The sequence below is a fragment of the Coptis chinensis genome, chromosome 7 (genome assembly GCF_015680905.1).
Source record: "Coptis chinensis isolate HL-2020 chromosome 7, ASM1568090v1, whole genome shotgun sequence".
NCBI classification, from domain to species: domain Eukaryota; kingdom Viridiplantae; phylum Streptophyta; class Magnoliopsida; order Ranunculales; family Ranunculaceae; genus Coptis; species Coptis chinensis.
This window is the reverse complement of record NC_141462.1, coordinates 15,150,660-15,172,871: the sequence shown is the minus strand read 5'-3', so window position 1 is coordinate 15,172,871 and position 22,212 is coordinate 15,150,660. Positions and strand designations below refer to the sequence as shown.

General features: G+C 34.6%; 4 protein-coding genes, 1 long non-coding RNA gene and 1 pseudogene across 5 annotated transcripts; 1 reads left to right on the top strand and 5 right to left on the bottom strand.

The window, feature by feature from the left end:
* Nucleotides 1-914: 914 nt before the first annotated feature.
* Nucleotides 915-3,328, bottom strand: LOC147486204 (MLP-like protein 31). Its single transcript, XM_086570076.1, has 2 exons — nt 2,930-3,328; nt 915-1,386 (listed from the first exon to the last, which is right to left on the bottom strand). The coding sequence occupies exons 1-2, from the start codon at nt 3,120-3,122 to the stop codon at nt 1,112-1,114; spliced, it is 468 nt and encodes a 155-aa protein (XP_086426202.1). The 5' UTR covers nt 3,123-3,328; the 3' UTR covers nt 915-1,111.
* A 2,492-nt stretch (nt 3,329-5,820) lies between these two features.
* On the top strand, nt 5,821-6,259 carry LOC147486203 (prefoldin subunit 5 pseudogene; annotated as a pseudogene).
* Nucleotides 6,260-6,754: 495 nt separating this feature from the next.
* Nucleotides 6,755-7,824, bottom strand: LOC147486202 (protein FAR1-RELATED SEQUENCE 5-like). Its single transcript, XM_086573677.1, has 2 exons — nt 6,915-7,824; nt 6,755-6,831 (listed from the first exon to the last, which is right to left on the bottom strand). The coding sequence occupies exons 1-2, from the start codon at nt 7,822-7,824 to the stop codon at nt 6,755-6,757; spliced, it is 987 nt and encodes a 328-aa protein (XP_086429803.1).
* Nucleotides 7,825-7,918: 94 nt separating this feature from the next.
* On the bottom strand, nt 7,919-9,065 carry LOC147486201 (protein FAR1-RELATED SEQUENCE 5-like). The gene is made up of 2 exons (XM_086573676.1): nt 8,664-9,065; nt 7,919-8,575 (listed from the first exon to the last, which is right to left on the bottom strand). Exons 1-2 carry the CDS (start codon nt 9,063-9,065, stop codon nt 7,919-7,921), a joined length of 1,059 nt encoding a protein of 352 aa, XP_086429802.1.
* Nucleotides 9,066-14,299: 5,234 nt separating this feature from the next.
* Nucleotides 14,300-14,993, bottom strand: LOC147486200 (uncharacterized). Its single transcript, XR_015200793.1, has 3 exons — nt 14,892-14,993; nt 14,702-14,784; nt 14,300-14,472 (listed from the first exon to the last, which is right to left on the bottom strand). It is a non-coding gene; the product is annotated as an uncharacterized LOC147486200 (long non-coding RNA).
* A 216-nt stretch (nt 14,994-15,209) lies between these two features.
* On the bottom strand, nt 15,210-16,286 carry LOC147486199 (uncharacterized). The gene is made up of 4 exons (XM_086573675.1): nt 15,954-16,286; nt 15,735-15,867; nt 15,539-15,649; nt 15,210-15,439 (listed from the first exon to the last, which is right to left on the bottom strand). The coding sequence occupies exons 1-4, from the start codon at nt 16,284-16,286 to the stop codon at nt 15,210-15,212; spliced, it is 807 nt and encodes a 268-aa protein (XP_086429801.1).
* Between the last annotated feature and the right edge of the window lie 5,926 nt (nt 16,287-22,212).

The window sequence follows — 22,212 nt, the reverse complement described above, 5'->3', positions numbered from 1 at the left end:
GTGGTGTGTGTATTGAGTGGGCCTATTGTTGCTGCTCGGTGTTGTTGGGTGATGTTGATGCTGCTGTGTTGATGTTGCTGTTGTGCTGATGCTGCCTGCTGTGTTGCTTGATATGTGTGTGATAGTGTGACTGTGATTGTGATTGTGATTGTTTGTACCTACTTAACACTTGTAATATTTGTTGACTTGCATGCTGCATTTTTTATTTTTTATTTTTGATTTGTAATTTTTTAATCACGTTAACTTTTCTATGTTCTTAGTAGTATTTGTAACGACATTTGGACCAAGTTTGAGAATAAATACTATGAGTACTATTAATGTTGAGTTGAATTGTCTTTAATTTTATTTATTTTGTATTTTGTATTTTATTTTTTGCTTTTTTTATATTTTATTCAGTTTGAAAACAAAAAAATATATATTTCCTAAAAGTTGAAATATTATTTGCCATGGGAAAAAACCTATGTAAACAAACACTGGTAAAATTGGTAAATCTAATATTTTCCTACTATAAATTTTTGCAAACAAACACGGGCAAATTAAAAAATTTCTACTACAAATTAGCCTGACAAAACTCTAGTAGGAAAACACTGGCAAATCTAATATTTTCCCACTACAGATTTGCCAATAAACAAACACAGCCTATATTATTATTTAGATTATTTTTCCTCAACTAAATGAAATATTATGCTCGCATTGAACATGGCTAAGATGTCCAACTTAAAAAACAAAACTGAAAACAAGGATTTCTAATCATTAAACCGACCAATTAGAACATATCTAAATTTGAACGATTACTTAAAAACACTATATATATATATATATATATATATGAATTATGAATTATGAATTGAAACATTAATTCAAAAAACTAAAGCACTAAATACTTATATTACTGACTGTCGGGAGCAACAACATCAGAGGAAGCATTATTTAATTTTCCCAAAGTCACAAAGTTACAGACCATAATGACTCATAAGTCAAAACAAACAAAATAGTACAATCACATAAGAAATGTAGTGAATACATCATGTGATATATTACTATTGCATACATAATTTTTTACTATTGCATACATAATTTTTTCATCAGACTTCATCATCTTTGACTTCATTTAAGCCTTGGCAATAAGATGAGCCTCCAACTTGTCAATAATTTTAGAAAACAGGTCCATATAATGATGTGGATCGGAAACTCCCTCTTTACCCTTTTCATATTCAATAGTCCATTTCACTAAGCTCCCTTCACCCTTTGGAATAACTTGTATCTTTTCCACAAACCGTGCATAATGATCTGTGTGATCCCCTTCAAAAATGTCAAGAACTATCAACATCTTTTCATCATCGATTACTTCAGTTTTTTCCTTGGCTTCCAAAATCTCAGTAGTCCCTGTAGCAACATCGATAGTAAACCGATCATAAGAAATTTAGTTAGGAAAAAGGAGTATTATGGTCACTACATTTTTTAGTAAATCCTGGTCATGAACCATGATATCTATCTATCATCTATCAATATCTACATTATATGATAGTCAGGTCTTTGGAATACCCTTCTCAGTAGACAATTTAAGATATCTTTATTTACTTAATTTAGAAATACCTCTCTCACTAAATTTAGAATAAGCTTATAAGCCTCACTTTTATTAATATAATTTAAACAAGGTCCTTTTTTTTATTAATAATTTAGAAACACCTCTCTAATGTCACTTAAATTAAATAAATACCCCCATTTCCCACATTGAAATAAAAACAAGTCCTATTTTATTATTGATAATTTAAAAGAACTTCCCTAATATCACTTAAATAACATAATTATCTCCCATTTTGTTTTAAAAAAATAAATAGATGAGTCTCTCCTATATAATTACAATTACCATTTACAATTAGAATCCAAAGAAACCATGCTAACTATCGATCTCGAGGGACATGTTTCAAGACTTCAAAAAACCGATGCATAGCATGATTTGCATATTTGTTTATATTTTAATATTAAAACTCTCACAATGGGTATTTTTCGAGATCTCTTAAAATTTTACGTCATCAATTCTTATTAAAACGGGAATTTTTCTCCTATTGAAAAGATAAATTCTAACACTTTTAATTAAAACGTGAATTCTTCTCTTATTATAATGGGAATTCCTCCCCTATTGAAAAAAAAAAATATCTAGCACTTCTAATTAAAACGGGAATTCCTTTCTTATTAAAAGAGATAATCATACTTCTAAATTAAAACGGGATCCCTCCACCAATTATTTAATTAAAACAATTTGTTAAGAAATGAAAATGAGTTTTTAAGACTTAATTAAAACAATTTATTAAGAAATTACAACAGGTTAGTGACGAAAACAGAAATCACAATTTGTTAGAAAATTTATATATATATATATATATTATGATTATTAAACAAGTTTTTAAAAGAGTGGTACATATGCACAGGCCTATTTTATAATATATATTATATATGATTGGGCTGAAATTTTTCAGTACGAGTAGACAATGTCCAACTTGAGGGCAGTGAAGTTTTCCATTTTGTATTTTTGTCAATACAAAATAGCAATGTCCTTATTCAGGAAGGATACTCTCAAAGACTCACACTCAACCAAATTACTGCATGTTCGGGGTGCATGAAGTCCCGAACTAATTGGTTGCGACATTGATCCATCACCTCAGATTTATGAGTTCTCCAAAAAACCGACCCGAGATGTTCTGGCCAATAAGAACGCGTGACATCTGACGTTAGTGACTAGTGAGGCTAATTTATGTGTAGCAACTTGAAGCTAACCATGCACTGTTCACGTCGAAAATTCGTGGAAGGTGGGCTAATAAAGTAACCTGACCTCGCGGGTCTAGATACATGGTCTTGATCATCGAATTAAATCAAGTAAAACTAACATTTCTATTTAGTTAATAACATTAATTGGACTTATATTTACCTGGGATAACATACTTCCATAGCCTAACAGTACCTACACTCTCACCATCTCCTTCAACAATATCAGCACCCGGGACTAACTCAGGGCAGACAGTGGGAAGGTGATGAAATGTGTACTTAATCATTTCGTAGAACTTATGTGGACTGCACCTGACTTCCTTTACGATCTCAAGCTTACTGGTTTCAGTAGCCATTTCTCTAAAGAGAGTAAACTTTATATATGATCAGAACAACTAAACCTGCAATAATAATCTCTTCGTGGTGGTTTGCGTATACTTTTAATTGAAGTTCATGCCTACTATATATAGAGCTCATGGCGCAACTGTACTCTACTGTCAAGATTCAAGTGTAATCTCTCTGTCTCTGAATAAAACAAGAACAAATTTTTTGGATGCCCCAAACATTGTTATTATTATGATTATTATACATTTATTATTGGACAAGTGGATAACATTATTGGAGAGAAGTAAGATATCAATACATTATCAATATCTATCTAACTATTTTAAAGCGCCCCACTTACTGTTTGTTTTTTTCAGTTTTTTTGTCATACGTATGTAACATTATTGGAGAGAAGTAAGATCTCAATACATCATCAATATCTATCTAACTACTTTAACAAAAATTCTTTACCAACACACAAAATGAACCGAAACTTGTAAACACAATGACGTGGCACTCATCAGGCAGGGGGTGCGTGTGTATTTCTCAAAGAAGTACTGCAAATCAAGGTCTCTCTTGCTTTTGCCGTCGTTGTGTTCACAAAATTTAGGTTCAAAGGTGTGTTCTTTTTCTTTGTAAAACACCTGTCTTAAAAGCCCCACTTCTTGTTTTTTTTTTTTTTTTTTTCAGTTTTTTTGTCATAGGTATGTTTTTCGTTTTTCCGATTTTATTCTCCCCAAACACTATTATTACAACCCAATATATTTCTGAAAATAAATCCGAAATTTCTGATGAAATTGTCAAAATTTCGGATGATATAGGTTGTGGTATGAGTTGTATTGTTGTAATAATAGTGTGAAAATTTGTCCGGAATTTCCAATAAAATTGTCGAAATTTCAGATGGCATGGGTTGTAATAATAGTGTTTGGCGAGAGTAAAATCAGAAAAACGAAAAAACTACGTATGAACAAAAATTGAAAAAAAACCGTACGTGGAGGCGCACTCTTTAAAGTAGTTAGATAGATACATTGATGATGTATTGATATCTTACTTCTCTCAAATAATGTTATCCACTTGTCCAAAAATAAATGTTATCCACTTGTCCAAATAATCTTACTTCTCTCAAATAATGTTATCCACTTCTCTCAAATAATCATAATAATAACAATGTTATCTAACTCTCAACAAAAAAAAAAATGATTTATGGGGCCTCCAAATAATTTGTTCTTGTTTTATATATATATATATATATATATATATATATATATATATATATATACAGAAATGCTCTAGTCAGGACTTCCCGTATTGAACAAAATCCGGACTAATAATATTCACGTGACTAATGACCAATCCTTTCTTTATTCTCTCTCATCTCTTTCTCAATTTATTTTCTCACTTGGACTCCACACTCTCTCTCTCCATTTTTACTTTACGTCTTCTCTCCTCTCACTCTCTCTCCACATTACTGATTTTATTCTCCCCACCGACCCCACACACTCTCTCTCCATATTTAGTTCTCACTTTATCTCTCTCTCCTTTATTTGATTTTTACTATTAATGAATACTTAATCCATGCCCTCTCTCTAATCTCTCTCTTCACTTTTAACTTTTTGCTGCCACTTCCGAGTGCACACACAGTCTCTCACCACATGCTATCAAAATTCTTGTCTGATTCAGAAATTGATCAGAAACATTCTTAACACAAAATCATGTTTAGACTTCTGGCTGTCAACTTCCACTTTATCAAACTTCTGTTTTTTGCAAAACAATTTCAACGTGAAAGCAAATTTCTTTAACTTTTTTTACATCTTCTCCCACTCCATCAAATGTTTTCAGTAGAATTACATCTTTAGGATCCTCTAGACAATGATATTTAAGCTCCTGGATTAATTCCTAGATTTCTGTTAAAGCTTAAACACCTTTCTCGGGCATTCATAATCCCGGACATTCACTTGGTGGTTGCCGACTGTCTCAAGGAAATGAGATGCTTGGAGCACTTGACGATTCTTACACTCAGCATTGTTGACTTTGAAGACCATCTTGATACCATAATGTCTTTGCAGGAGCGAAACTTAAAAGATTTACAATTAACTTATACAGTTCTACCGGTGATTTCATTTGAGAAAGTCCAATATTTTTTCTAGACCAACTAATGTGTAAGTAAATCGTACACTATTGGTTTTGCATTCCTCATTTACCTATAGTCCCCGCTATTAGAACATTGTGATGAGTCCGGTTGAGCATTCATCAATTTTTATCTTTGCTTTAAAGTCTATAAATTGGCTCAACAAGCACTAAACGGTTTTCTTTGTAACACTTCCCACACTTTTCGTGGTGTTTCTCCCCGATTCGGCTCATAAGTATAATAAGTTTTATAATGTGGTTGGATGATTGTTGTCGCTCAGACAAGTACTCGGAGAGATGGTAAACACCATTTAGTTCAATTAAAGGAAAAAACCTGACTGATCAATATAGCCACATGGAATAATACTAATCACATGGAATAAAACCTGACTGATCACTCGGAGATTGTGGTTTTTTAGGAAGGCCAGTCATCAGACTCTGTCACCAACAATGGAAATCCTCCTAGAAAGGTAAAATCATACTGGTCCCAATTTGACTATTCTACTCTGTTTTGTTCTGTACAAGTGCATCTTTTGATTTTTTTTTCCAAGAAAAATGGTAGTGATCACCTCATTTCCAAGAGAGAGAGAGAGAGAGAGCAGAATGGAGAAAATGAGTGTGGAGCAATTGAAAGCTGTGAAAGAACAAATAGATCAAGAAGTTGTTTTTCTTCAAGACAGCTTAAACAACGTATGGTCTGCTAGTACTCATCTCAAAATCGCATCTAATGCTCTTCACGATCTCTCTCTTCGTCCTCAAGGAAAGGAAAGCAAATGTTAGTTCCACTCACAGCATCTCTTTATGTACCTGGAACTCTTGATAGTGCTGATAAAGTTGTCGTTGATATCGGCACTGGTTACTTCGTCGAGAAAACCATGGCTGAAGGCAAAGAATATTGTGAACGCAAAATGAACTTAATGAAGTCTAATTATGACCAACTTATTGAGGTTGCATCCAAGAAAAAGAACATAGCTGATGAAGCAGGAGCCTTCTTGCAGGCAAAGTTGAGGCAGGCAGCTGCAACAACATAGTGAGAAGTGGGTGAGAAAGGATTTTCTAACTTTCAAGTAAATGTTTGCTAGCTGGGTGAGTAGGATCAAGCTAGAATGCTAAAAAGCAACTGTTTAGAGTGACTTAGATACCATGTGGTGCCGAGTTTCAAGTACCGACCAAACGTATTTGTGCCAAGAACTCTGATTTTAGCTTTACACGTGGTGTGGAACTTTTTGTGACACCAATTTGTGGTGTCAGAAACTTATGTCAGAAACAGTGGAACCAGAGAAACAGTAAACTTCACTTGGTTAGAAACTTAGAATCAAATTCTTTAGCAAACTTGTACCGAGAACTAGCTGAAAGTTATTATAAGTTATAAGTTTAAGAATTCATTAGCTTAAAACAATAAAATAGAAACACCTCAATTCATATACTAAAGAACAATGCTAATTCTAGCTACGACCCCATTTAATTTATTGAAGAAAAAAAACTACTAACTCCATTTCACAAATGGATAGCGCCACCAGTTCACTATATGGTCCACTCAAGGCAAGTGTTCAACTTCTGTAGAGGCTGACGAGTTACCACCACCATCAGCCGAACTTTGAGTGCCAGTTGAACCTATAAAATCCAATATTAAGCTCAGTACAAATAAAAATAAAAGAGTACATATTAAATAAAAATAGTAAGCAATCGAAAATTACCAATCAATTTCGGACAAATTCTTTTGACATGTGATTGCCCAGTAAGTCCACATCCATTACAACGCCTTAGTTGACTTGCTTGAACATGTGCCTTCTCTTTTCCTCCTTGTAATCTATGTTTTCCACTGCCTTTTGCTTTAACAGGATTAGGCTCATTCAAAGTCACATGTCGATGCGTTTTTTCTATTGGAGAAATTCCAACTCCTTTAATAGCCAGCACTTCCTTAATCTTTTCATGTACAACTTTCAAATGTTCTTCATATACTTCACTTGCCTCTTCACAAGCTACAGCGTCATTAAGTACCCTTGAAGTAAGATGAGATAATTTTGTGTGCCTCAACAACATAAAGTTGCTACTATTTTCTTTCACCTCTTTCCCACCATCTGATATTATTTCTTCCAATTTTGTGTCTTTCCTCCATCTACTCAGTATATAAGCATCCGACAAGTAAACAATTTGACTAACTTTCAAGTAAGTCAAAATGTGTCTACAAGGAATTCCTTCAAATTCAAATTTCTTGCAACTACATGTAGCAAAATTTAGAACCATATCATATACAATATTTCGCGGTCTAGAATCTCTTACACTTGGCCTTTTCACCATGTAGACAACCTGATTTTCATCTTCTACTGAAATTTCAATAAAGTACTCCAAACTCTCCCACAACTCATTCTGAAATCTATGAAAAATAGACAATGTATAAATATCTGCCATCTGCTTCTCCATAGAAATTGGGGTTTTCATCACGGGACGCTCATTGCTATCAACATGATCAGCTTGCAATTTTTTATGACTCTGGTATTCAAGTGCCCTATTAAATCGCGTAACAAATTCATTTAAAGAATTTTCTTTAGAGACATACCTCTTGAAAAATGCATGTGAACCTTCCGCCCTTTGACTACTTGACATGCCGGCAACAAAAATGTGTTTCACAAATGACGGAACCCATACCGCATACCATACAATGCAGCTAACCAAGTGTTATCTTTTAGTTCGCTTTTCCTTATTGTTTCTTGCCACATTGCCTCAAACTCTTCCCAGACTCTGTATTCCAAATGCAATTTTGAAATGCAGTATAGTGATCTCTACAGAGGACTGCATCCAATTTTTTAGAAAACTTGTTCAGAATATGCCAAATGCAGTATCGGTGATATGTATTTCGAAGAGCTTGAGCAATAGCTTTTGACATAGCGGGGTCTTGATCGGTGATAATCATTTTGGGAGGGCCAACTGACATTACTTCCATCCATTTTTGGAGTAGCCAAATGAATGATTCTGTCGTCTCGTCACACAGGAATGCACAACCAAATATTACAGTCTGTCGATGTTTATTCACCCCTACAAATGGTGCAAATATCATACCATATTTATTGGTTTTGTAGGTTGTATCAAACACTACTACATCACCGTAAAGCTTGTACGCCCTTATTGCCTTTGCATCAGCCCAAAAACAATGAGTTAACCTATTTTTGTCACCAATCTCAGTTTTGAAAGAAAATGAAGAATTTTTTTCTTGCTCTGACAAAAAATATTCCATCAATATCTCTGCATCATGCCCATCTACTAAGCTCTTTGAATCTCTAACAAAATTCCCAAGGTCTTTTTCTGTACAACCAATATTTTCTATTCCACCCGCTTCCATTGAAAGAATACTAATTTGCTGGTTTATAGGTATATTAGCAGATGATAAAAGATTAGACAATGACTTTTTGTATCGAGATCATACGGTGAGATCTCAACAGATGTACTTTATGAGGGGTAGAAAGTGAATGGTTGTGGACCTCAATAAATTGGATGACGCTGTAACCCGACTTCAATTTATTCTTCAAAACTGACAATTTTGCCTTGCAACCCTCACGAACAATCCCCCGTCGCCTTTTCTTTTCTCTCTTATTTTTCTGTTTAGGTTTTCCTTCTTTGAAACAACAGTACTCCTTCCTAGTTATTTCATTGCCTTCTTTATCCTTCTTAGTAGAATTACTTCGTATACTAAATCTAGCCACTTTTGCATAAGTGTTGTAAAATTCATAAGCTTCATCCAAAGAGTGAAATTCTTGTCCTATTTTCGGTTTGCAATCTTCTTTTACTTCAGGCATATAAACCATATCAGACTGTTCTTCCTCATTTGAGTCAAAATGTTCAAACTCCATATCCATTCAATAGATGATACACATAACAATTTCAAAATATGAGCAAAATTATAATTAGTTGGCATTTAATAATAATTCTCGAGAAATTAAATGTATATAAATTAAATATACCACCCCCAATATGTTGAAAACGGAATATAATTAGTTAGCATTTAATAATAAAAATTTGAGAAAAAAAAATAGAGAAAAAATAGAGCTTACTAGTGTACTGATGCTGAAAAGCAAAAGTAGTATAGCGTTGACTATTTTGTTCTACGTTGGAACACTCTTAAAAAGTGAAAAATAAAAAAGTGTGGTGGTGATATTGATGTGAGAGTGTGAAGGTGGGGTCGGAAGTTGGGAAGTGTGAAAAAAGAAATTAAAGATAGAGTGGAGAGAGGCGTGAGAGAAAAAATTGAGGAGAATGAAAAAGTCACGTGAAATTGTTTGATAAAATGGAGAGAGAGGAGAGAGGAGAGAGAAAAGGTGGGGTTGGAGAAAAAAGTAGAGAGAAAGGAGAGAAAAAAAATCACGTGAAATTGTTTGAAAAAGAGGAGAGAGGGGAGAGAGAAAGAGTGTGTGGGGTCAAAGAAAATTAATAAAAGAGTGAGAGAGGAGAGAGAAAAAGTGGGGTTGGAGAAAAAAGTGGAGAGAAAGGAGAAAGAAAAAAAATCACGTGACTTTGTTTAGTTCGGAAGTTTTTTTATCCGGGAAGTCCATATATATATATATATATATAATTTTTTTTTGGGTTCAAGATGGGTATTACTATACTTCTTTTCTTCTTCTTCTTCTTCTTTTTTTATTTTATTTTTTATTTTTTATTTTTTAATTTTCTTTTATCCCGACAAATTTAACATATTTAGTATAATTAGTGGGTTAGTGGCATAGTTAGTAATTCGGAATACAGCAAAAAATCGATATGGAAAATTTTCGAATAAAATTCGAGCTTCGATAATAATTCATTTTTTCAATTCGGATTAAAAAAAACGGAAACAGCAAAAGTTCAGGTTCATAAGTACTTCGAATATAATATGAAGCTAAAAATAAAAAAATGTGATAAAATTTGACAACATACTCTGCAAACTTATAGTGACAATACGAATAAGTCACGAATAATTTGCGAATTAATGATTTCTTACCGAATTAATGAATTATTCCGTATCATTAAAAAATACGACATTTTTAAGCATTTTCCGAATTAAACGAATAATTCGCCGAATTACTAACTATGGTTAGTGAGACCTCTTTACATCTAGAGCAACAAATCGGGTCGGAAATTTAAATTTTTAATGATTGATTCAAATTTGAATTTTGGAATCAAATTTTTTTATTAACCCGATTGATTTCAGTTTCTGATAGGTAACATAAAATAAGTGTAAAAAACAACATACGCATCGCGCGTGCCAAAATAGGATTTACTATACGCTTACCGAGTATGCCTAGAATGCTAGTCAAAATATAAAATATGATATATATAAATCACAATGCAAATATTATAACGTTACTAATATATTATGGCATATTCCAATCTTATCTAGAAATGACCGATACTAAATAAATTGAAGAGTGAAAAACTAAGAGAGTGCGACATGGAGTCGAGGAATGCAAAGAAATGTGGAAACATTGAGATGGGGCAAAAGATATACATTTTCTTTAGTTGGTAACCAACGACATTGGAGAGAAATAAATAGTTGAATGGCTTCATCATTAGCCCCATTGAGCATTGTTCCTAAGATGAGCAAGCAAGACAAATATCGTGACCAACTGATCGATCTCTTCCTTTCAAAACCGCTGATTTTGTAAAATTTAAATTTAAATCAATTTAGGGCCGTTTGTTTTTTTTTTTGCTAAATCAGATTGGATATATAATCAACGACAAGTTTGTGTATTTGTTTCTTTGGCTATATATAGCGCGTGCCCTGTTTCAAATTAGGTCCAAAAGAATCCCAACCAACCAAATGATAAAAACCCAGTCCACAAAACAGCCATTATTGACCAAATCAACAATGATTCAATACTTTTTCAAATTAATATTTTAAACTATACATATCTTATAAGACTTTGGATCTGTCATGTCATAACTTGTGAGAAACATTTGTAGCCGCCGTATGGAGCCATGCGGCCCCCACAACAATTGCGCCCTACTACGCCTGTTTGAGAGCGCGCCCGTGCCCTCTTCTAGATTTCGCAGAATTATAGTGTTTTCACAGCACCCTTTGCAGCTTGCTTCCACTACTCAGAACTTTTAGATAGTTCCAAAAATAATTCAAAGACAGAAAGGAAGTTTCCAAAAGGGATTCCAAGACTTGCACGCCCTAAAGAAAGCCAATATAAAGAAAGGAAGTAGAGAGAGAGTTTGCCCTCTCCCCCATTACATAAAATACTAGCTAGAGAGCTTGCTGGAGAAGAAGAAGCAGAAGGAGGAAACTTGGAGAAGAAGAAGTCAAGCTGCAGATCACGGTCCTCGACATGAGTTCGTATAAACTTTGTTTTACCTTTATTATTATGTGTAATTAAATCTTATCTAGGGCTAGATGAAGCCTTAGACTACTGTTTCGTGTTCTTAGATTAGTTTCAAGGATTTCTAATACGCTTATATTCAAACAAATCTTCTAAGTTCACGTATAATAGTAAAACTTTATCTTTCATATTGTATGTTATGCATCCGTTATAGTTTGATAGTTGTAGCATATATTAGATAAAGCTTGTTTTAATTGTTAATGTCAAAGTTACATTGGATATTACTCGTGCCCAAAAAAGACAAGTAATCTTTTGAGTTTGATCATTAGTGTTGAATTTCTAGAAAATACATGTTAACTAAGATTCATCACGATCACATCATCTAAAAAGCTAGGGTTATCTTTCCCTCATGCTACTTGTATAAATTATGAAACTTTGGAATTGAATCTGAATACAAACAATGGTCTAAGGTGGATTCACGGTCCTAGAATTCTCTCAACGTAATAAAACCCAAGTCTTTATAGTTAAGTGTTTTCATAGTATAGTTAAGGCAAATAGTTTTAATAGTAGTTAAACAACTTTCCAATCAACAACCATCATATTCGGATTACGTTAAATAGATTTTAGATTTCAATTATTCCTAGATAGCAATCCCTGTGGATTCGACCTTGTTCTCGCACACCTATTACAATAGACCTTGTGCGCTTGCAAGTATTTTCAGTATAATAGGAGTTAATTAACCTATTTATTTAGGTTGGTTAAATCTCTATCAATTAGTAACTGGTTGACTAAGAAATCTACTCTTCTATCTCACTCAAGGCATTTGCAAGTTGACCCATTTGAATTTCTAACTTGGCAATAGATTGCGAGTTTGAATGCAAATTAAGGTTGGCATGCTGTGGTGAGATCTCGACCGTCGTTTCTTTGTCTTTCCTTAGACAAATCTAGGGGCAGCCCTGAGTTTCTCGAGGCCCCAGCCGAGCTCATAAGGTGGAGGCCTCTTACTATGCATACAGACCCTAACCAAAAAAAAATCACACACAAATACAGAACTAAACATGTAGTTTATTGAACCAACTTAACCCAAAACACAATTACAAAAACTAAATATTACTGAAAGATTAGTCTTCTAACATTTTTAGCTGCAAAGTTACTAATTAACTCTTCGTAATCAAGTTTAATCAATAACACTTGTCTCCAGTGTCCCCTTGCAGATCTCTTCTTGCATTGCCTTATCAATGGTTTCATTCTTATAAAATCTTTCCTTCAGTTCATACGAACTACTCATGTGACGAAGGTGCTTAGTACTTGATTGATGCTCTGCAAGCCTTTTACGTAGGTTATGCCAGTCGATCACTAAATCCTTCACTGTCCAATTGAGTAGCATGTCCATGTTGCTTAAACAACTTGCAACAAAAACAATAAACCCTATCCAATTCAACTGAATATACAAGCCAATTTCTATCTCTTTTATTTCCATTTGGCATTATTCTAGTGTAATGTTTGGAAGAGAACTGTCTGCCTTCATGGTTTATAGGAGAATCAACATTATCAATTCTTATCGGACCTTTCTCTACAAGTAAATCTCTATAATTTTGACCAATCCTGTACCAATTACCTGGATCGAAGTAGTTTATAGGTACATGTTCCTCATTAACCAACAATTCAGCATCCTCATCGTCACTGACGAAAACTTCAACATCTTCAGTATCCTTGTCGTTCTCATTTTCCACAATGACATAATCTTCATTTGAACTCTCTATCTGGTTCTTACCAAGAAACTTCAAGATATCTCCTTTCTTAGATTGAGCAGCCTTTTCTAATCTTTCCTTCTTTTTGCAGCATTAGAAGAATATTTTTTAATAGGAGGCATGATAACAAATTAACACTAACCAAATGGGGAAAAAATTGCAGCCGGAAATAATAAACAATTGGAGAAGAAGAAGTTTGTCCGTTGTTTTTTTCTATTTTTTCTTTAGGGTGTGTTTGTTAACTGGCAAACTTCTAGTGGGAAAATTTTAGTTTGCCAGTGTTTGTTTGCAAAAATTTATAGTGGGAAAATATAAGATTTGCCAGTTTTGCCAGTGTTTGTTTACATGGTTTTTCTCCAATGGCAAATGATATTTCAACTTTTTGAAGATAGTTTTTTTTTTTTTTTTTTTTTTTTTTTTTTTTTTTTCAATGAAGTATAACAAAAAATAAAATTAAATACATCATCAGATTGGACTGCGTTGCACTTCAGAGGCACCACAGGCTAGACCAAATATGAAGGAGGTATTATTGATGCTGATCAAGATTTCTAACGATGATAATAAAAAGGAATTCGTACTCTCATCTCCAACCAAAAGCACTAAAGACACTTGAATAGAGCCCTTGAAATTGTGCATACATCATCAGATTTAGTTAGCTTACACAAATACATGTATACAGTTTTTCTTTCTTTTATATATTACAATTCTTCTCTGCACACAAAACATTCTTTGAGTTGAACAATTCAAAGTTTTGCCTTACACAAAGCTCACATAGAAAATAAAGCAATGTTAAAGAGACGGATACTTTCCAGAAACTTTAGTTACAAAAACAGGTGCTACAATCCTACCATTGTCTCATATTATCACGCAATTATAATCACCATATCTGTTATTTAAACCATAACTCAAACCACAGCACTTTCATACAACTGAAAAATAACAACATAAACAAGTTAAATGTACAAGCCTGCGTACAAGGAATAGTGTCTCCTCCCCATTTGCCAATGGAGATCTCTATCACCGTTTTGTTGTACCACCAAATTCTTCCTATCAAGTCAATGGTCTTCCTCGATGTTATCTTGATGTCAATCTCAAATCCTCTTAACTCGTCTCTGAGACCTGGTTGATGCAAAACTTTAAGTGGCAATTGGGATGCATTGGTATTGAAGAAGTGGAGCAGATTCCTCATAAGATCCACAAATTCCTCATAAGACCTTCACTTGATTAAAATGTGTGTTTGTATTGATTGGGTGAATTAGTCTATTCACATTTGGATTTCCTTATTTCTAGGATGCTACATGAGACACAGTTGAACATAATGAAGATGAAGGAAAAGATATACACGATCCAAGCTAAACATATCGGTTTTCCTTTACTCTTGATTGTGGGATTTAATAAGAAGAGAAAGCACGAAGGGATGTGGAGAACCAATATGATTCTAACCTTGAATGTGGAGAACAATATTTCTTTTAGAACCCTAGCGACCATCTTATGCTACCAATTTTCCACCTGGGATGAAAAATTATCTTTGCCCAACATAGAAATATGCAAAAAATAAACCAAATCAACATAACCTTGAATGTGGAAAACACTTGAATCAGCATAACGGTGGTTTAGTCGGCAATATTCTAACCTTGAATGTGGAGAACACTTGAATTTTCTTCATTTTGGCCATGAACACTAAATCAGCACCACAGCAGAACACTAAATCAGCACCACAGCAACAGCAGCAACATCGCAGCACAGCAGCATCACACCACCACAGCTCCACCACACACACCTCCTACACCAGCCCACTACACGCACACAGAGACTCAACAAGCACACACAATAAAAGATCTAAAAGTAACAACAATGCCACTTAACAATAATATATCGGTCCACCACTTAACAACAATGCAACAAAAGCATATAGTTCAAACATAGAAATAAACCAAAAAACAATGTGGCATTAACGCCCTGCTTGTTCTAGCCTCCTAAACAACCATGAAGCCTTGATATCCTCTTTAAGGCCCAAGAAGACCTTAATAAGCCTATCATTCTCGACCAGCAAGTCAAGCGACCTTAAGAAAAGCTCAGGATTCATATCAGGAAGAGACTGCAAAGAATCCTTCAACAAATCTATTTGGTCCACTTCTTCTTCTTGTGGTTCTGGTTTGAGGGCCTCGACAATTTTTGCCACTGCTTCAGTTAACACCTTAAACGAAGGGGGTTCAGGTATATCCTTAAAGAATCAAGACTTCCTAGTCTTCTTAGAAGTAGGTGTAGTGCTTCTAAGACCACTCTCAGTTTGAGAAGTATCCCCACCAGTATCTGAGGGAGCACCAAAAGCTGAGGACTCACCAACATCAGAATCGTCACCCCCATCTCCTTGGGTTTGCCTAGAATCATCTAAACAAGAAGTTGAAACAAAAAGTTAATTTCAAAACTAGTTAGACACACAAAATTCAACTCTATTTACATTTAATCAACTTACCTCCATCCACCATGTCATCATCGACCCCACTATTGCCCCCTTCTCCACTTGCATAATCATTCCCAAAAATGAGACAACATTCGTCATAGTAAGGAAATGATTTCTGCCTGAGAGTTTTTGCCAACGGATGAGCCTAAATCCCACAATATACCAATTAATATGGCATCCAAAACCAAATCCTATAAAAAAAATGAGATTATTTTATTACCTTTAGATAACTCTCCCATGCTCATCTGCATCAATTCTCTTGGTCTCTTTGTTGAAAGACAAACCAAACCCACTAGCATCAACTGCATGTTTCGCAACTTGGCAAGCAAGTCTCATTGTTTTCAACCTCGACCTGACATTGTCTGAAACACAATTCATTCCAAGTCGCGTATTGATCTCATCAGCAGTACGCTTCAAGCTCTTTTTCATCCACCCATTATCTGCCCTCTTGCCCCCAGTAGCTAACTCCTCTAACAACACCTCTACCAAGATGGCTTCCATGTTGGGATAGCATCTAATTTGGGGCGATCTTGTTTTCACAACTTCTTTCTGTTTTCCAGCCATACCTAGTTTGAAGCAATGACCAACTAAGAACATAACATAGTAACATATCAAGGTAACAAATAAGAAAGATTGCATGTGAATAAAACATTATAAGTAGTTGAAACATAATAGTGTCTATTACAAAAACACTCTAATAAAATCATAAGTCTACTACAAAAACATCACTCATATAATCATAATATCTATTACATCACTCGTTATCTTCCCACATTGCAATTGACAACTCATCCCTAAAATTAGTCCGCCCAATGCTTGGTTGCATATTAATATTCATATTTGGAGCATTCAGAGAGTTGTCAACCTCTTCCTCATCATCAGTGAGCTCCTCGTCACTCAATGTATTATCAGGATCTTCTTCTCGCAAGAAGTTGTGCAATGCACAATAGGCAAGGATAACCTTTGTGTGTGTTTTGACATCGTGGAAAATTGCATGTCTTAGATAAGCAAATCGCTTCTTCAAGAGACCAATTGTCCTTTCAACAACAGTACGCAAAGATGAATGACGAAAGTTATATTGTTCTTTATGATTTTGAGGTTGAACTTCACCTATCTCTCTAAGATGGTACTGTACACCACGGTAAGGCGTGAGGAACCCTGGCACTAAAGCAAATCCAGCATCCGTAAGATAGTACTTGCCATTTGGAACAGTAAGTTTATGCCCTGGATGAGCCACATCACTCCTCAACAACCGTCCATCGTGTGCCAATCCCTCCCACCCTGCTAGCACGTATGTGAACCTTATGTCAAATGTGCAAGCTACTAACACATTTTGGGTCACGACACCTTTCCTATTACGATACCTAGCCTGTTGTGCTAGTGGTAAATTGATTGGAAAGTGTGTACCATTAACCGCACCCACAACATCCTAACATAAAAAATTTCATAAATATTTATTAAACTATTAAACATTGAAATCAGAATGATCCTATCCATTTTCTAAAAAGTTGACTGACCTTGAAATAACAATGCCAATGATGTGTGTTGGTACACTCGCGAGGAGAGTTATCAGCGGTAGCATTTGTTATTAACTCTCTGAATAAACAAAGGATTGCATCCAGCACAAGATGGAAATAACGGTGAACTGTTTCTCCTGAACGGAAGAATTGAAATGTTTCATTTCGATTACGCATGTCATGCCCAACAGTGTTGAGAAATAGGGCAACTTGCTCTTCCAATGTAACATGTCTGCTTTCACGTAGACCATGACCATGCAAACGAGTGCACAAGCGACGAAACATTGATCGTCTCATCCTTAATTGCTCGTGGCAGAATCTGTCAGTGCTTGTATACATCCTACCCAATATAGTTCTCCGCACTTGATCCCAATTCCTACGAGGACCTATAATAAGAGCGGGGGGAGCCCTACGCCTAGGCCTATACCTCCCCATATACATTCTCCTATACCACAATGTCATCATCATATATGCACTTATAACTATAAGTAGAAATGCCACTAACCTACGCTGACGTTCGGTAATCATCACTACACCAAAATGGCCATTTTGTAACAGGGCAAATTTTCCATGTGTAACACTTATATCCGTTACTATCTTTCTAACAGATAAAAGCGTTAGACATTATGGTATCCGTTACTGTACATCTATTTTCCCTTTTTTTATTTATTTTCTAAGGATTTATTTATTTTCTAATTTTTGGTAACAATTGTATCCGTTAGAAATGCCCGTAAGTGGAACTAAAATACACTTAAAAGAAATTAAATAAAGTCTAAAATCCGAAAGGGTACATTTCTCTTCTCTCTCAAGCTTGTCTCCCTTCACTCTCCTCCTCTCAAGCAAAGCAATGAAGTATAGGGTTCCAAATCTAATTGTTAAAAGAGGAAGGCGACCGGTTACATTTGAAAATTTTCTCTTTCTTCTATGGTTTAGGGACAACAAATCAGACAAACCAGATCGAGGAGGATAGCTTGGAGGAAGACGAATCCCTTTTTAGTATGATTTCTCTCTCCTGTATTTGTTTGTGCACAAAATTCTAATTATTTTTCTTTTTGGGTTTTTCAATTTGAAGCAGGTAAGTTAAACACAGAAGTGTTTCTAGTGTGCATCTCTCTTCCTGCGAATCTCAAAAGAAAAAGAAAAAATATGGAAGCTTTTGTTGATTTCTTCATTAATGAGAAGGTTGTTCGTGTAGAAAACATCTTCCTTGATTTCCTAAAGAAGTAAGTAACTTACCAAAACCCCCTTCACTCTCTCTTCTCTGAATTCTTAATACTAATTTTTTGTCTTATCTTCTTCAGCTTCAAGTTAGATCATAACTCAGGAGAACCATTCTACGAATCAGAAATAGAAGCTATGAAATCAGAGGAATCCACTGAAACGAATTTATTAGTTCTTAGTGGGTGATTTTTTTGATGGATTTTTTGTGGGTAGTAGAGATGGGTTTTGTGTACTTTGCGCGTTACACGATCATGTTGAGTTGTCATTGTCTTGTTCTGGGAGAGTTGTTTCGCCTTACGGATGATAATTTGAGCTGTATCCTTTTCTTGATTTTTTTATTTTATTGTTTTTTTCATTTAATTGATTAATTGGTTTGTATAGTGTGATTTTCTTGACCTATGTAATTACTAGATTTGTCATTGAGTTTTAGGAGTATGAGCAGGAAGATGCGCATGAGCTTTTGCAATGCTTGTTGGATAAATTGGATAGCTGTAGTATTGTGGATGTAAGCGCAAAAGATGAGGAGAGTGCGTCTTATGTACATGATTCTAGTCTTGTCAATAAAATATTTGGTGGTTGCGTCCAAAGCAAGGTATATTATTTTTGTTAAAGTTTCTTGAAATGAAGAAATTTACTTTGAACGTTGACAAGAACTTTGGATTTGATCACTTTTAAATAGTTAACCATAAGTTATATCTATTTGGTCTCTCATTCAGATCTATCTGGCACATTGAATGGATGAAGGAGTAATTTACATGATCAATACAAAGTAAATGAAAAATGTATAAGAGTAGTGATCAACAAATGGAAGCTTCAATAGTTCACTGGTTTGAGGAAGTCATTTTACTTGGTGAGCATTACTAATATTGGTGGACTTGTGCCTCTCTTTGGTTCTAACTTTTATGTTTTGAGATGCCAGGTGATGACCCATTTATCTTTGTTATTAAGATCTGGTTTTTTACTTTATAATTGAAATCCAATAATTGTGGTTCTATATCCAGTTTTTGGTGAATGGCATATATTAAGTTATTACTTGCTTGACAAACGCTATATGGAGTTGTTTAAAGTTGCTTAATTAGCACTTCTTTATTTACAAGGTTTAGCTCTACCTTCCTACTCTGACATGAAAAGAAAAACATATTTTTCTAGTTAGAAAGCTCATATCCCCCTCCCCCCCCTTCAGGACTAAGTGTGGATGGAATGTCTCAAACTCCAGTAAGCAAGACAATTGTGTCTTCACCTTTGGATAGATTTCATTTCATGGGAGCACATTCAGTGGGGTCTGCAGATCTTCCCCTGTCATCTTTTGTTAGAGATCGAAATTGAACGCTTATGCTCACCTTTGAAGCAAAGATGTGTAGTGAATTAGAGAGAAAAGCCAATGTCTCTATGAGTTCCTGGAGATCTATCGGCCATGGTCTCCGATCAAAGTCAAATATACTGTAGCCTTCTTCATTGGTAGAAAGCCATGCAATTAACATGAATGGGGCCCAACATGAGAATAGTCTCTTTTCAAGCTCCTTGTCTGAATTATTTAATAAGAAATGTGAGTTCCCTTCTCTTATAATTATGTATTTATGTTCTTATTCATGCATTGTTTATGTTTGGATGCTGATCTTCAATTGTTTCATTGTTCTATTTTTGTTAATTGGTAAAAATAAATCAGCATTAAAACTGTTTATTTACCTATTTTCCATTTTCCCCCGCTTTTCAATTTTATATGGACCGTTCCTCCTCACCCCACTCCAACTCTATGCAATAAATGAATACTGTTAGGGACCCACTAAAATTGCTCCCCCCCCCTCTTTTTTATAGCTTTAAGCAATAATTATCACTTTTCTATAAATCTTTACTAATTTTCGATGAAGTGTGTGGGTTCCTATGTCATAGTTGATATTTTCTTAGTTGTGTATCAGTTAGGGTCTCGGTGAGGAGAGTCCTCTCTGTTTGTATTATCATTCTGAAATTTATAATGACCATCTGTTTTACCGGCCAGGAAAAAAGTCAACCCGCTAAAAAAGAAAAACAGAAGAAGCAGCAATTACAATTGCATCTATTTTGGAATTAGCTGCTACTGTATACTCCTGCCTCATGCTCTCCTTGTTGGTTTTTCCTTATTGTATCTAATTTTCCTTATTTTTCCTTGTTGGTTTACAATTGCAACTATTCTAGAACACTTATTGTGAGAAATATCAATAGCAATGTTGAAGATTTAGAACTAAAGCTTCTTTTCGAGGTAAACATTGGTTGAACTTATTTCATCGTTTAATAATATTCATGCTAGTTTCTAGATCATTTATAGGTTTTGGTGTTGAGTCATATTATCATAATCGACTCGTGTTCTTTGGCCTCAAAGAATATGGAGATATACGTGCTCTTTATACATCATGCAAGCATTGTGGATTTGTTATGATTGCATATTATGATATAAAGGCAACAAGAATGCAATGAGAGCACTCCAAAATAAGCCATTGAGGCGTAAAAAGCTTGACATCCACTATTCAATCCCAAAGGTATGATACTAAGATTGTAATTTAGTATTTTCCTATGGCTTTTTGGTGCAGGCATTATTATTGTGTTGTTGTTTTATCGGAGTTGTGTTGTTTTGGCATAGGAATGATGAGAACTCGGTTCGTGTTACCCATCTCTAATAGGACACGCGTGAGCCTGACCTACAAGATCTCTTCAACACTTTTGGTCCTATGAGCCGTGTTTACATTGCTTACGACTAGAAAACTAGCATGAGCAGAGGCTTTGGTTTTGTCAGCTTTGTACACAAAGGTGACGCCGATAAGGGTATTGCAAAGCTCAGTGGTTATGGTTATGACAATCTCATCCTTAGAGTAGAGTGGGTTGTGCCAAGAACAAACTAGATTGTTAGTTGCTCCTTTTCTCAGTCAGTATGAGATTTGCTGGTAACTGTCTTTTTTTATATGTATGGCACTATCAAGTTTTTATGTCTTAGATTGATGACTATTTTTATAATAATGTTTAATTGATTGGTGACTTTGTTTTTTGTTATTCATTTGTTGATTAAGTTTGTGGAATGTGATATTTATATCATATTTGCTAGAACTAGATGTGCATGGTGGACATTATTTGACCCAGGAAATTTTTTGTTTTTTTTTTAGTTGCTATAGTTTACTAACGGATATTTCCGTTACAAACAATAGTTAGTAAATAGCACATCCATTACTAACGGATATATCCATTAGAAATGACAAATTTAATTTGGCCATCAATAATTAGCTATTTGTTACAAAGAATTTTAGTAACGGATATAAACGTTACTAAAATTATTATCAGTAACGGTTATATCCGTTACTAATTTTGGCCTAAGTGAGAGTGACGCCCCAGAGCTAACAGATATAACCGTTAGTAAAAATATAAGTAACGAATATAACCATTAGTAAATGCCTTTTCTGGTGTAGTGCATTCTACAATATCTCAAAAAGAAAAAAAAACATTAATGAAGTATACAAATTCATGTACTCAATTAACGAAACAAACAAATTGATACAAACATACATGCATGAACAACAATCCATACATGTAATGCCCGTATTTAAAATACGTATTTTTCTATTTATTAATTAATTAAATTATTTATTTAAAAATTGGTTGGATTTGATTTGAGATATGTGGGCCTGGTTTCTGGGCCCGAGTCTGTGTTGGGCTTGGGTTTCAAACCCAAGTATATAATCATATTGTTCTAGAGAATAGGGTTCTTGGAGAATAAAAAATAATAAAAA